The sequence below is a fragment of the Phocoena phocoena genome, chromosome 16 (assembly GCF_963924675.1).
Source record: "Phocoena phocoena chromosome 16, mPhoPho1.1, whole genome shotgun sequence".
Classification (NCBI taxonomy): Eukaryota; Metazoa; Chordata; class Mammalia; order Artiodactyla; family Phocoenidae; genus Phocoena; species Phocoena phocoena.
In genome coordinates this window covers 5,146,093-5,159,674 of record NC_089234.1, presented here as the reverse complement: position 1 = coordinate 5,159,674, position 13,582 = coordinate 5,146,093, and the positions used below count along the sequence as shown (strand labels likewise).

Sequence of the window (13,582 nt, the reverse complement as noted above, 5' to 3'; positions counted from 1 at the left end):
GCCTGGAAAAAGTCCTGACTCTAGAGAGTCGGAGCCTGAGTGTGAAGGGACTGGAGCCAGGCCAGCCTCCGCTAAGCTGGCTGTTCTCTCCTTTGGTGCCTGAGGTACAACGCAGACTGCAGACTGTGCCGGGTGATCCAGAGCGGCCCCAGGACCGCTGGGGCTGTTTACAAGATATGAATCCCCGGGAGCTATCGTTACTTACGTTTTATCTCTCTCCTTCCCCTGCCTGCGTCCATCCAACAAAATGCTTGCGTTGAGAGCTCCGTGGTAACTGAAGCCGTGCTGCCAGGTGTGCCACCGAAAGCCATTGGCCACATCTGTGTGGCTCACGATGATGAAGGATTAAAGCCACGGGCTGCAGACTGCATTTTTTGGTTAGTCTTTTTCTCTTGAAAATAGAAGTTTTATGTGTAGGGACTTTGCTTACAGAATTATTACTCTACATTTCCAAAGAAATAAAAATCTGCGCTGAAGCTCAGGCTGCTCTGTCAGCTGGCACCAGCTTTATTTGCTTCCCGGCGTCTCTGCTGGGCTTTGTAGTAACACTTCTCCCCACGACTTCATGCAATTTTGCAGAAGAGCGTGGTCCCAGCATCTCCAGCGGATGCTCTGCTTGTCTGCTGCTCCTATAAATACCCGGGCCCTGCCACAGTTTCCTTAGCAAGCTGTCGCCAGCTCCTTGAGTTAATTGAAGGGGAAATGGATTTAGAACATTCCTTTCTCCAGTTCCCTGGGTGTAGCAGTGAAGAGTTAAAAGCAGGTGAGTTCGGCTCCCAGGCATTGTGTGTTTCCTGGACTGGAAGAAAACCCGGAATCTCTGATTTCTCCAACCTTGACAGTGTTGGCGGGGCTCAGTGGACTGCAGAGCGGAGGCTTCCGTTTTTAATTTTCTTTGAATCAGATCGCAGAGTCCCCGGTGCTCGTTGTGGCTCTGACTGACCCACGCTCTGCCACCGTGGATACATCATCCCACCTTCAGGGACCTGAGCTTCCCAGGCTGTGAAACGACAGTGGAGATGCACGCCCACCGCCAGGGGGCCCCATGGAGCCACCACGCCCGCACGGAAACTCAGGCAAACTCGGGGCAGCCAGCTCGCTGGGGCGTGCGATGGCTCTCACAGTGTCCTCAAAATGCAGTGCTTTATGTCCGGCTGGCTTCTCGTCAGCGCCTTGGATCACACAGTGTTGTTCAGAAGAAGCTGAAAGTCAGGCTCCAAGTAACAGGCTGGGTTGTCTCCCTTGCAAGCCTGGTGAACCAGGCACATCTCTTTTTATTTACTCGCAGCCTCAGTTTACATATGTGGTCCCGGCTGTGCCTTTAGGCAGTGGGAGAACCAGGACCCAAAATAGCCATCATACTTTCCTGGACGCATCCCCGTGTGACTACTGAGGGGCCCCATCCATCTGGCATGTCCAGAATCAGAGCGTTTCCCCAGCCTGCTGCTCTGTCTTCCCAAACTCAGCTGCCATGCCGGGCACCTTGGCATCTAGCTGGACTCGCCCTTCCCACCTGCTTCCATCAGCTGGGTACCGTGCAGCCACCCTCAGCAATCTCCAGCGCCTTCCTCTGCCCCCAAAGAACTTAGGCAGTTTTCACTTTGGCCACTGAAACAGCCGTTCAGTGCTTCTCTCTCCATCTCTCTCTTGCCCTAACGTGTTTTCCAAGTACCAGAGTCACCTTAGGAAAACCTGAAACTCCTTGACAAACTTCCGCTCATCCTTTAAACCGAGGGCACTTGTTGCCTCCTCCTTCCATGGATTTTCTAGACTAACCACATGTGCCCGCCCCTCCGTCCCGTCCAAACTCCTCTGGTCCACACTGCTCAGGGTCTCTGCACATTTTTATCAGAGCACTTCTGGCTCATGTTGGATCATAGCTACTTTTTCTCAGTTCTGTGAAACGCATCGAGGGATAGACCATGTTGAATTCAACTGCATCTGTGGTGCCTTTAATACAGTGACAGACTCAGCACGTGACCTCTCTGTTTACTGAATTGAAATAAACTGATGAACTGAACCCGAATCCCCTCACGTCCAGTCTCAGCAGAATGCTGCCTCTGTTTTCTAGTTATAACTCACTCATCAAAGCGAACATATGTACAGAAAATATGTCCATACGTTATATACCTGTTGTGTATATGTATGGAGCTTGTTCCAGTAGTTTCCAGTATTAATAATTTGAACATAGAAATGATTCATCATAACTCTGAATCCTTCTTCCGCCACTTTTTCACACAGTAGGTGCCTAATCAAAGTTTACAGAGTCACTGTAAGATTTAAAATACTAGAAATAGATGGGTATTCAATAGTACTAATACCTGAACTATAAGATCTATTCCCTTTTCGTGATGGCCTATGGCAAGGAAATTATGGTTATGGTTATAAAAAGCAAAACATTAGCCAGTTATCCTAGCTATAAAGTATATTCCAAAGTATCCAGAGTTATAGACAGTGACCTTTCTGAATACATCGTGGTACATAGCCTGACCACGCAGGAGGACAGTCCTTCCTTTTATGCTTGACTGAAGCTCCATCCTCGGTATCTTTCTTGTCTGTGACTCCTCTGGAATGCAAAGAGTGGTCTGGCACCCGGGCTTCATCTAAGTGCCCACATTTGAGGGCTGACCAGACGCACAGGGATCAGGGAACTGCGTTTGAGCCTCCTATAATTTTGCGCCACAGAGAGGTCGAGGCAGAAAGGCTCAAGCGCTGTTTATAACCTCCAACCATAATCATTTCTCGAGTAAGAAAGGGACCAGATCACTAACAGTGTCACATGTGTATTAAGCATATCTGATGTCACACTTCTAGCAAGCCATCAAGATCAGACATTATATTTAGAAGGGATGGATAATTATTAAATGTGGACTGCCAGTTCACTGCTGTCCCTGGCCTCAACAAAGAGCACACAATTATTTTTTTTAATCTTTGAGCAGGAAGTGCATTGTAACTGCAGTTAAAAGGAGAAAACACAGGACTCTCCAAAATTGTTTGTAGTGGGTCCTTCAGGTGCCAGGGCTGGAACACCCAGCCAGGTGCCCTGAGTCGGGTCGGCTGAGATCTTGGCCGTGACCTTGTCTTCTGTTCTCATCTTGAGGACGGACAGTCTGTTGCCCAGAGAGGAATGACTTGCGGTCACAGTGCTTGAGCTAAAGTGCAGAGCAGCCCGGCCCCTCTGAGCCACCAGCCCAGAACGCTGAGTTGCTGACGCTCTCAGGAGCTTCCCCTCTTCTGACATGAGCAGAGAGAGAGAGAATATGGAGCAGTGACAGTTCTCAGTGCGTAGGCCAGAAAACCATTAGTTTCTTGTGCATGTCTTATGGTGTCACTGGTGACCTGTCTAAACCCCCGGGTTCCCTACCACACCTCCAGGGATGTGTTGTCTGTGGGATCAGTGCCTTCAAGGCGGCTGATGGGGCAGAAGAGTCAGCTGAGTGACAGCAGCAAACCCTAGGTGGTTTCTTTTGTCATTGAGTCCCCAAGGAATTTTACATGCTAACTTAGGGCACTCAGGTAAGGACTGGAGGCTGTATCTAGCTCGTAGAAAAATCTACATGGTTGTCTAAAAGTGAATTACACTGATTTGCTCATGACACTGACAATGTAACTCCTTCACACTGTTTTGGGCATAGGTGACTACCTCATTAATTTTGACTTTTGAGGGTCTTAAGAGGAGGGCTATCAGTATAATTAACCTTTCTCTGCTGAATAATTTTTAACTAATTGCTTTACAAGGAATATGTTGAGATGAGCAATCAGTTTCCACTTTTACAGCTGTAATCAGGTGCACATAGAATTTTTGATACTAAAGGTTAGTAAAAGGTCACTAAAGACGACTAAAACCTGATCCTTACATATTGGGGAAAAAGAAAGAATATATTTTTATAATTCTAATGGAATAGACAAAACTTGGGTTATTGGTTTGGGGAATCTTTTTTTTTAAGATGTTGGGGGTAGGAGTTTATTAATTTATTTATTTTTGCTGTGTTGGGTCTTCGTTTCCGCGCGAGGGCTTTCTCTAGTTGTGGCAGGCGGGGACCACTCTTCATCGCGGTGCGCGGGCCTCTCACTATGGCGGCCTCCCTTGTTGCGGAGCACAGGCTCCAGACGCACAGGCTCAGTAGTTGTGGCTCACGGGCCTAGTTGCTCCGCGGCATGTGGGATCTTCCCAGACCAGGGCTCGAACCCGTGTCCCCTGCATTAGCAGGCAGGTTCTCAACCACTGCGCCACCAGGGAAGCCCCTCAAGGAGAATTTTGAGGTCTGTTAGGTCATTCTTTTTTGTTTTTTTCTAACGTTTAGTTTACTTTATTAAAACATATTTCCTTACATCAGAATGACATCGCCTAAAGTATTATCCAAGGAAATCCTCCCTGTCCTCTTCCTCCCACCCCATCAGTCACTGTAAATACTAGGAACAGAGCACTAAGTATTAGACAAAAGCTAATTTCCTCCACATCAGTTCATGTTGGTAAAGAACTTAATATGCACAAGTGGTGGTGATCGAAAGCAGGCCTGCAAAGGCCACTTCCACTTAGAGATAATCACTAAATGACAGAGGCAGCAAAGATTCCACTCCAAGTGGGCTCTGGACAGGCTAGACCTGGCCCCGGTTCTGCATACAAATGCAATTACCTCTCTTAACAATAAGACTTCATTAGTTTCGAGGCGTCCAGTTCTGGTGGCTGTCCTGACTGCAGCTCCTTTTTTGCAGTACTCTGGAATCAGTGACATTTCCATGCACATTTTTGTCTGGAATCTTTGCAGCCTTCTGTTTTGTGTTCTTATTAGTGATGCAATGAATTTCTATTGATGATTTGAGAAAATGCAAACCATTAATTCTGTGAATTCCTTGTTCCATCTCATAATATTAGGGTATATTTCTCGTCTTTCCTGAAACCCTCCAATCATTTTGGAAAGGACCTTGCAGAATTTGGGAGCTTCCTTGATAAACAGTTAAAGATTTCGATGCACCGGAAAGTTCCCCAGCTGCTGTAAAGCTACATGCTTATGTGCCAGCAGCAAGGCATCCCCTTTCATCCTTGGAAATCCTCTGGCTCTTTCTCCCCCTAATCCTTCCGGTTGTTTCCAACCCTCTAGCCTGGGGGGTGGGAGAGGTGTTCTACAGGACACATCTAAACCCTCCCCAATATGCTACCCCTCCAAGATGGTCCTCTGTCCTCTGCGTCAGCTGTCCCCGGGTGGAACACCCTGGTCGCCTTCATCTCCCTGTCCTCTGCCTTTCTTCACTGTGTCTGTGGCCCCCACACCTTCGGTGCAGAAGGTTCCCTGTTGTTGTCACTCTGTTGTTACAAGATCTTACGGTAGGGGTTCTACGGGGTTGTCTTCAGCCAGATCACTAGTTCCTCCCGCCTCCCGGTGTGTGGGGCCATCATGCCCCTCATCTCCTAGGAGTTCCATGAAAAATGCTTGCTGAGGAAATGCACAGAAGCACCAAATGGAAGGGACTCGGATACTTTATCAAAACAGTTTGAAATTTCACCTATACTTGACCATCCGTGGATCATATCAAAAGATGAAAATACAACGTAGACAACAGGGCATCCTGCAAACTCCCTCCCTCTGGGGTGTTGAAAACAAAGTGATAGGCAGACGGGCAGTGTTTCCCTTCCCTTCGGGGGCCGAGTCCACTCACGGATTCACTGCATAATTATTAGTGTCACTTGAGGCTGGCTGTGGGTGGCCCTGATGATACAGAAAGGACACAGGTGCGGGCAGTGTCCTCCTGAAGGGGACAGGTGTTGTAGGACTTGGAACTAATGGTAGGAATTCTAATACTTTACAGGAAGATTTAAATTCTGGTAAAGATTCTACTTAATTAGTCTGAATCATCATTATCATTATCTTTCAAAGCTCGCTTTCATTCCCCAAAGCCTTTGAACTGAGGTTAGCACAGGCTATCCTCATAAAAATGCACAAATTTGAATTCAAGCCATTTTGTTGTGGTATTATTTTACGAATTAACCACTTCAGTAAAGCAGGGAAATGGTATGTTGCATTGTTCCTTTTTGAAACAGAATCTGAACAAAGGATGAATCATCGGTTAGCGTGACTCGTCAGATTAGTCTGACAAGAGACCTGCTGAGATAGGGCGGATACAGAGGATTTCAACTGCTTATGAGCAAAGGTTCTATTAGTACTTGATCCGTCGAATATTTTCTGAAATAATTATAGCCTATTTTGACAGGAAATATGGATGATAGCCAGAAAAGTTTTACTACAGAAAACTAAAACTTGTATCCCTTGTTATCTTGTTTCATGCTGAGATGGTCTTAAATTAGAATTTCACAATTGGTCCAGATCAAAATGGAAAGAATGTCATTTTAGGAAACAAAAACTGTAGTCATGTCAACCACCTCCAAATTCCCACTGATGGAAGATATCACTTTTGATGCTTGGGTTTCAGTGTCTAGGAAGCAGGGCAATCCATTGCCCAAGGATGGTTGTTTCGGCTCTTTGTAAATCGATTTGCCAATACGGGAATGGATGCTATTTGGTTGAGAAATGCCCTGTGAACGCCCAAACTTTTATCTCCAAGTAGACTTTCTTCTGAAGTTCTCAAGATCCATTCCTCTCATAATTGTAGATCACTGACTCCCGGCATTTTAGAGCTAGAAAGGACCTACCTGATCCCTTCCTTCAATCATTCAGGACTTGGAGATCTAATGGACACCCCTCCAAAGACAGAGGATGGCAGCTCAGCCCTAACCTCTGGGGCGCCCCCTATCTGAGCATCAGTCCCAGGCAGGCTGATTTTCACAACCCTTTGTTTGTGGTCCCGGAGGCCCTTATTCCATGAAATTGCTTCAGGATCTTTGGTCCCTTTGATATTTTTTTTCCATGACAGACTTATTTTTTTTTACAGAGAAATATGTACTGCCACCCATGGCAAAGGCACACATTTATTCAAGGGCTTGCGTTGCTAGAACCACAGGCAGCCGTGTCTTGGACACGGCCCCCTTTGCATGTCCCCAGGCCAAGTGTTACTGGCAACATGGTGGATTCTTACACTGCTCGGAGAGGGTACTTGGGTTTTGGCTGAAAAGCAGCGTGTAAATGCAAGATGGGCGGGATCAAATTCATTGACCTCCAGGGCTCTCTGCCTGCCAGCAAACAGGTATGACAAGTGACAACATGTGGAAACTAGCAGCTCTGATGGCCCCTCGTGTTCGCCCAGGCTCTGGGACCACCACAGGCCTTTGGCATTTTAAAATGTCTTTATTTTGAAACTCCTTCAACCTATTCAGTTCTGAGGTGCTGCGGGCATCCTCTGGGAAAGACCCAGAAGAGTGGCAGAGATGGTGGTACAGGGACTCTTAGAACATTCCTGAAGTCTAGGGTGCAGGCCCTGGTACCTGAGAGCCTGGGTGCAGAGCCAGGCATAGAACCAACTGCAGGGACTCCGAGCTTGAACTCATCCCCTTCTGATGGGATCGTCTCTACAGAGGTGTTTGCAGGAATTGATGGAGGATTTGTTGCAACGTCCTCCGTGAAAAGAAATGCACTTCAATCGTAAAGCCTTTGCAATTTGGACACTCCCTCTGGCTCACCTCTGAGATGTTCTGGCTGCCCGCTGGCACTGCTACAGGGCCACCTGGACAGGTGGTTTCTTCTGCCCAGGGCCTGTTGTGTTCTGGATGCTTTTCTATCAGAGAAACCTCTATCCTTCATGAAGCATTTGACATTCGAGGATTGAATCACAGGGCTGGCTGTACACTGAGAAGTCATCTGGGCGAATTCTCCCTTGCTCTACGCTCCCCATTCTTTTCTGGCAGAAGGGAACCCCAAGGGAAATCACCTATCTGGAGGTATCAACAACAGCCAGCCACCACTCTCTTGTACCAGTCTTTGGTTTTCTGATGGGATCATGAAAGCCCCCTTCACCGAGGTGCTGGGTTAGTCACCACCACTGTGCGCCCCCATGATGGAACTGCCGCCCACGCGGGGCTGGATGCTCCTGGCAAACAGGCTCCTCTGTTGTTGATCCCTGACCCTCTGTCCTCACTTCTCCAGCTGTGTGCTCACCAAGGGGATGCTGGGTTTGGATCTGTTTATGCCATTTGTACTCACCATTGAAATGATGTGATTTATTTGAGTGTTACATAAACCGATGAGATACACTGGAGGCAGAGAGAATTATTTCTGTGGGTTAGATGTTTTGGACAGAGGAGCTTGCTACAAAGTACTGAGTGTGACAAAGGGAGGGGCACATCGGCGCCCAGAAGGACCCTGAAATCAGGTTCTGTCACGAGACGGTGTTCTACCTCAGGAAAATGGGTGTGGTTCGTGGCAGGTACCTTGGAAGTCCAGTGGGGGTGACCACGGGCACAGAAGACATCTGGGCCTCGCCTCAAAAGATCGGCATAACTTAAAGTCACGTACACTGTAAGACAATTATATGATTCAAATTCAAATAACATGTTTACGTTTCGGATTTCTCTTTTGACTGGTGTTCCAGTTAGTGAACCAGAAGTGAGCTTTCTTTCCTCTCATCCGTAGCGCTCAGGAAACTCTTGCTAATGTCAAGAACGAAACCAGTGTCAAGAGTAATTGTTAAATTTTCACAGTTATAATTTTAAATTATATCCTGTATAAAGTGATAGGAAAACTGGGAAACAGAATTTGACGAATATGTTTGTTCAACTTGGTAGTAATATAGAGACCTCTGTTTGAATTCATAGCAGGAAGACTGCTTTTTGGGGCAGTGGGAGTCCGGCTGAAATGTTACTAGTAAGCCTTCTGAGTAACTTCTCTTTGCAGCAGAAGTTGCAGTGTTGGGAAATTTTTATTGTTGTTATCACTCTGATGGGGGGATTTTAAAACACTTTCCCGAAAGAGCAATCTAAAACTCCACTTCTTCTCTAGTACCGCCTCTCCCGGGATGCTCTGTGCACTTAGAGAGGGGGCTTACTTACTGTAGGGTGGCATGGCTGTAGAGGCCCCCACTGTACACAGTTCCTGAAGATGCACAGTCCCTGCAGTCACATCGTTGATGACAAGGTCTCTATGAAGAGACACGCATTTCCCCAGTTTGCAGGAGATGAGCAAAGTGGTCGCAATGACTCAATCCCTCTACCTGGTGAGTGAGTCTTACTAAATTTTGTCAAATTCTTGTGGTGCTGGAATTCCCAGTTCTTACCATAAATGGGCCAGTGGCCTGTGTACTGGGATTCACACGGATCGCTGGGTGAGCCATGTCTAAGCTGTAACCACTCAAGGCTAATTCCTGTCCTTCACAGACTGTTAAATCACTTTAAACATCACTTTTTTTTTTAATGTAAGTTACTTCTGGATTTAGAGCTAAATTTATGTAAATTACTTCAATTTACATTGGAGAGTGTCCTAATAAATTCTTCTTTCAGTCACCCACAAAATGTTAAGTGGGTTTACATCATCAAGCTCACTCTTCGCGACTTCTTTGGAAATCTGGGTTCACTTCGACTCTGTATAGCATTGGAGACTGGAGGCGTTTTAGCTCCCAGAGGAGCAAAAGCTAAATGGTGAGGGTACTTATGCCAGGAGCTCTCAGTTCTTCATTTCTTTTCCTAATTGACTGGTTTAGTGAAAGCATCTTTTTCTTTGAAAGCATTTTATTTTATGTCACTTACATCCCTTCACTGTTGATTCAAAATTGTTCCGCATAATATGGGAGTAGTAAAAAGATTCCCACCGACCAGACTTCTCTAAGTTTGTATTTGGAGTGCTTGACGTTTTTTGCCTGGGCGCTTGATTTTCACCTCCTTGTTAATAGTGGACAGCAATCGGGCATCTTGGCCTGCTGGGCCAGGGCTGCTGCAGGGGACCCGGGTCCCTCTGGGTAGCCAGGAGGCCTTAGCAGTTTGTGTGCCTTTTACTAGATTGTAACCAGGCCATGGTTCCTGCAAGGCGGGCTTTCTCAGTCTTGGCACAATTGACAGTTTGGATGGGCTGACTCTGTGTCATGGAGGGCTGTCCTAGGCATTATAGGATGTTAGCAGCATCCCTGGCCTCTACCTAGTAGATGCAGTAGCACCTCTCCAGTTGTGACAGCTGAAAGCATCTCCCTCCATTCTTGCCAAATGTGCCCCGGGAGGCAAAATCTCCCTGGGTCGAGAACCTCTGCAGGACGGACTTTTGCTACGGTGGTACCGGAGCTTGTGTCTGCCCTGTGGTTTCTTCTGCTGCAACCACACCAGTCACCAGGTGACCCAACTCTACTTTTAAAGAACCAGGGGCCCAGTCTGGGATGCTCTGTCTGGATTGGAGATGTGATGGACCCAAGACTGTGTGGACTCAAGCTTTTGGCCATTGTTAAGACATTTATACCCTCTCCCTGTCTCTACCTTCTTGATAGGAGGGTGGCAACTCTGCAGGTCTCTTTAGAAGGTGGTTTTTGGTTGAGATTGGCGTCCTTTATACAGTTTTAGATGTAAGACTATGCAGCTTTTTCTTGTTGATAATTTGGCAAATCAAGTAAAATTGTTCTTCAGGCTTAATTGAAAAAAATGAACTAAATCATAACATCTCTTACTGCTCTCATCTTTTGCTTATGAAAATTACATTTCCAAAAAGAAAAAATAAAAAAGACAGTAACCTCTCTGAAGGTCATGACCATGTCTTAAAATCCTAAATTACTGCCAAAAGCCTAACATGCTTTTTGCTTGTTGAAAGTTTCTGCTGTATTCTTGTCAATGTGAGTAATCTAAACGCACTTCAAATCGAAAAACAGGAAGACCAGCCATAGGGCTCTAGACAGGGGCTTATGCCCCAAGGGACATAAGTGCCACAACCCTGGAGATTCCCCAGGAAAGAAACTGCACGCTGGGTTTTTCTGTGGTATTCCTAGCGCATGCAGTGTGGTTTGCAGCCTTTGATCTATACCATCTGAAGGTCTTATATTTCACAGCCTTTACGGAACACACAGTACAGTGTTCATGGCTGTCGATTCTGAGGGAGCAAGCCATCGAACTTACACCGATTTTGGAAACACTGCTAAGATACATTTGCCAGATCCACGGGTTCCAAGCTCTCCCTCATCCCGTGATTCTGTATGTGAGGTTGAGTATTTAGAAGCAGTCTAGAATCTGGTCAGGAAAGGTTCTTTACTTTTTGTCTGATACAATCACCCCAGCATGATCCCAGATGATTCTTGCATTCGTGGGTAAACATCATTTGTCACTCATAATAACAAAGTGGGAAGAGAACGTTGACATACCTATAGATAATACATGCACTGTTCCTGCATGTGTCACAATTAGCTGTGTCTTGCCCAGTCCGATATGAAAGCCTACAAGATAAGAACAGGAGAGCATTACACGAGGTGGCTGCTGGCTGCTGGCTTCTCTAGAGCACACAGCTCCAATCAGATTCTTTCCCAATGCCATTGCTCGTTATGGTAATAGAAATCGATCAGTGTGTTTCCCATTTTGCTCCTGTCTCTGCATTTATCGTATACGGCCAACGCAACCTCTATAGCTGATACTTAAATTAAATCTAGGATGCGAACATAAACGACTGGATGAAGTAAATAATCTGATTTTGTTATAAGCAAAGGGAATTTGGGATGTTTCAGTGCAGCTTGATCTTTATGGTGTTTAAGAGAAACTTCGATGGGAAACCAACCCCAGATCTTCTGACTTGTTTCTGCCCCACCACCCCTCGGCCTGCGAGAGGAGGAGTCTGCAGACTGGGGCCCTCAGGCGAATCCCACTCTGAGCCAGCAAGCTAAGAGTGAATTTTACATTCATAAATGGTTGAGAAAGATTGAAAGAATAATAATCTTTGGAACACGTGAAAACTAATGAAATTAAATTTTCAGTGTCCATAAATAAAGTTTTAAGTTTAGATAATAAAGAATAGTGAACATTTTTACGTTAGTAGCTACAATACCCTTGGTCTGCAAATCCCAGGATACTCACTCTCTAGCTCTTTAGAGAAAAAAATTTGCTGACTTATGTGGTAGAGTGTCGTGCTGCATTGTCAATGCCTTCTGACACCGTCCCTGGCTACATTCTCTGGTGAGTTCTGTCAGCCCCATGAGACTAGATATTTTTAGGAGGAGAGGTAGGGGTGCTGCTTCTCTTCCCATTAACAGAAATAACCTTAGAGTATCTTTTGGAGTACATTCTGGAAGGTTGTATAGACTTAAGGGTTTGATGAAAGGATTTTCTTGACTCTTTCTCAGCCCAGTCACCCCAAGAAGCTAGTTTTGGGGAGCTTTCATAATGTTTTTGCTACCACTTTGGCCGGCCTTCCCTCTCTGATAGTTTCAGCGTGCAGGCGTATTTTATTCGGAATATTACTTTGCGCTAAGGGACAAACGTGCTAACCAGAATCTGTTAAATCAGTGGCAGAAGAAAAGCTTCCATCTGAATTGGCTCATACACACTTCGGGGGCATATTTACGTTTGGAGAGTGACCCAGCATAACAATAGTGCTCAGAAAGTTTCCTGTCAGCACGGTAGTCGATATTTTATCGATATTTTATCGATATTTTATCGCCTTCCCTGTGTAAACTTCTCTTGCACGCATCATGGATTTTGAATTGAAATTAACTTTTGTTTTCCTCATTATATGTGGTGTTGCATAAACATTTGACAAAAGGGTTTTCCTATCCATGCCACGTTGTTGCAGTGAGCTTTGGTGAGCTTGGACTTGACCTTTGAGTTCTGTGCATTTCATTTATTAATCAGGTGACAATATTCTGTCCTAAAGTGTCGCCAGTCAGTGCCTGTGGCCCGTGATATTCGAGCCAGAGTTGGAATCACTGTGGCTGCGTTTGTGTTGACCTCTGTCCCCCATTTCGGACGCCTTTGGATGCCCACTTGGGGTCTTTTCCTCTCCCCTGAGCTTTGTCAGGAAGGGAACAGGGAAGAGCTTGTGCATCACACCTTCCTCTTTTCCTTAGCCCTTTCCTCCTGATGACAAGCCCCAAGGGTACATTCCTCCTGAACCTTCCTCCCTGGCTCCAGATTTGTCGAACCCATACCAAGGGTCCTCTGTGTTAGACATTGACCTCCATTCTCCCATGCCTTATTATATATAAAAGGCCTTTCTCCATCCCGCTGATTTTACTGGAGCTCTGTCCTAAGCTCATGTCTGACCATGGTCATTTTGTATGGTAAAATAAGCATGGTACTTGAGCACAAGTCCTGGCAATGACATGTTTGCTGCAGGACGTGTCTGTCCCGCTGTTAGGCTGGGCTGCAGACGAGGGACAGCTCCTCTGTGTGTTGCATTGGTGTGTATTAAGCACCAGCCAGGGAAGGGGATATGTAATAGTTTTCTGTATGCCCTAGTCACATTCTAAAGTTTAGGCTTTTAAAAGAAAACAGACGAAATCAAGGGCATTTCCTAACCTTTATTTGAGGGGCACGCTTACTGGGCTCTAAGGAAAATCCGACTTCCATGCTTGCAGAACTTTCCTGCTCGAGATCTCAGGAAGAATCTGCATCAGTTCTCATCGACACCAACACCCCCTCCTTGCCCAGGAGCATGGAGTTCCCAAGTGTCTCACTTGCATTAGAGCCTCGAGTCCTCGAATTAATTACGCTACCTCATTTTACAGAGGAGAATATAGC

The 13,582-nt window shown here is 46.1% G+C and overlaps 2 protein-coding genes across 2 annotated transcripts in view; one reads left to right on the top strand and one right to left on the bottom strand.

Annotated features, from left to right (window-relative positions):
- DOCK1 (dedicator of cytokinesis 1) overlaps nucleotides 1-13,582 on the top strand; it is a 474,607-nt gene that overhangs the window by 162,529 nt on the left and 298,496 nt on the right. The gene's annotated exons all lie outside the window — the stretch shown is intronic.
- The window catches only part of INSYN2A (inhibitory synaptic factor 2A), a 36,702-nt gene that overhangs the window by 4,270 nt on the left and 18,850 nt on the right, over nucleotides 1-13,582 (bottom strand). Inside the window, exon 2 of the mRNA XM_065894922.1 lies at nucleotides 11,218-11,289. Within this exon, the coding sequence (XP_065750994.1) occupies nucleotides 11,218-11,289 (72 nt within the window). The remainder of the gene's footprint in view (nucleotides 1-11,217; nucleotides 11,290-13,582) is intronic.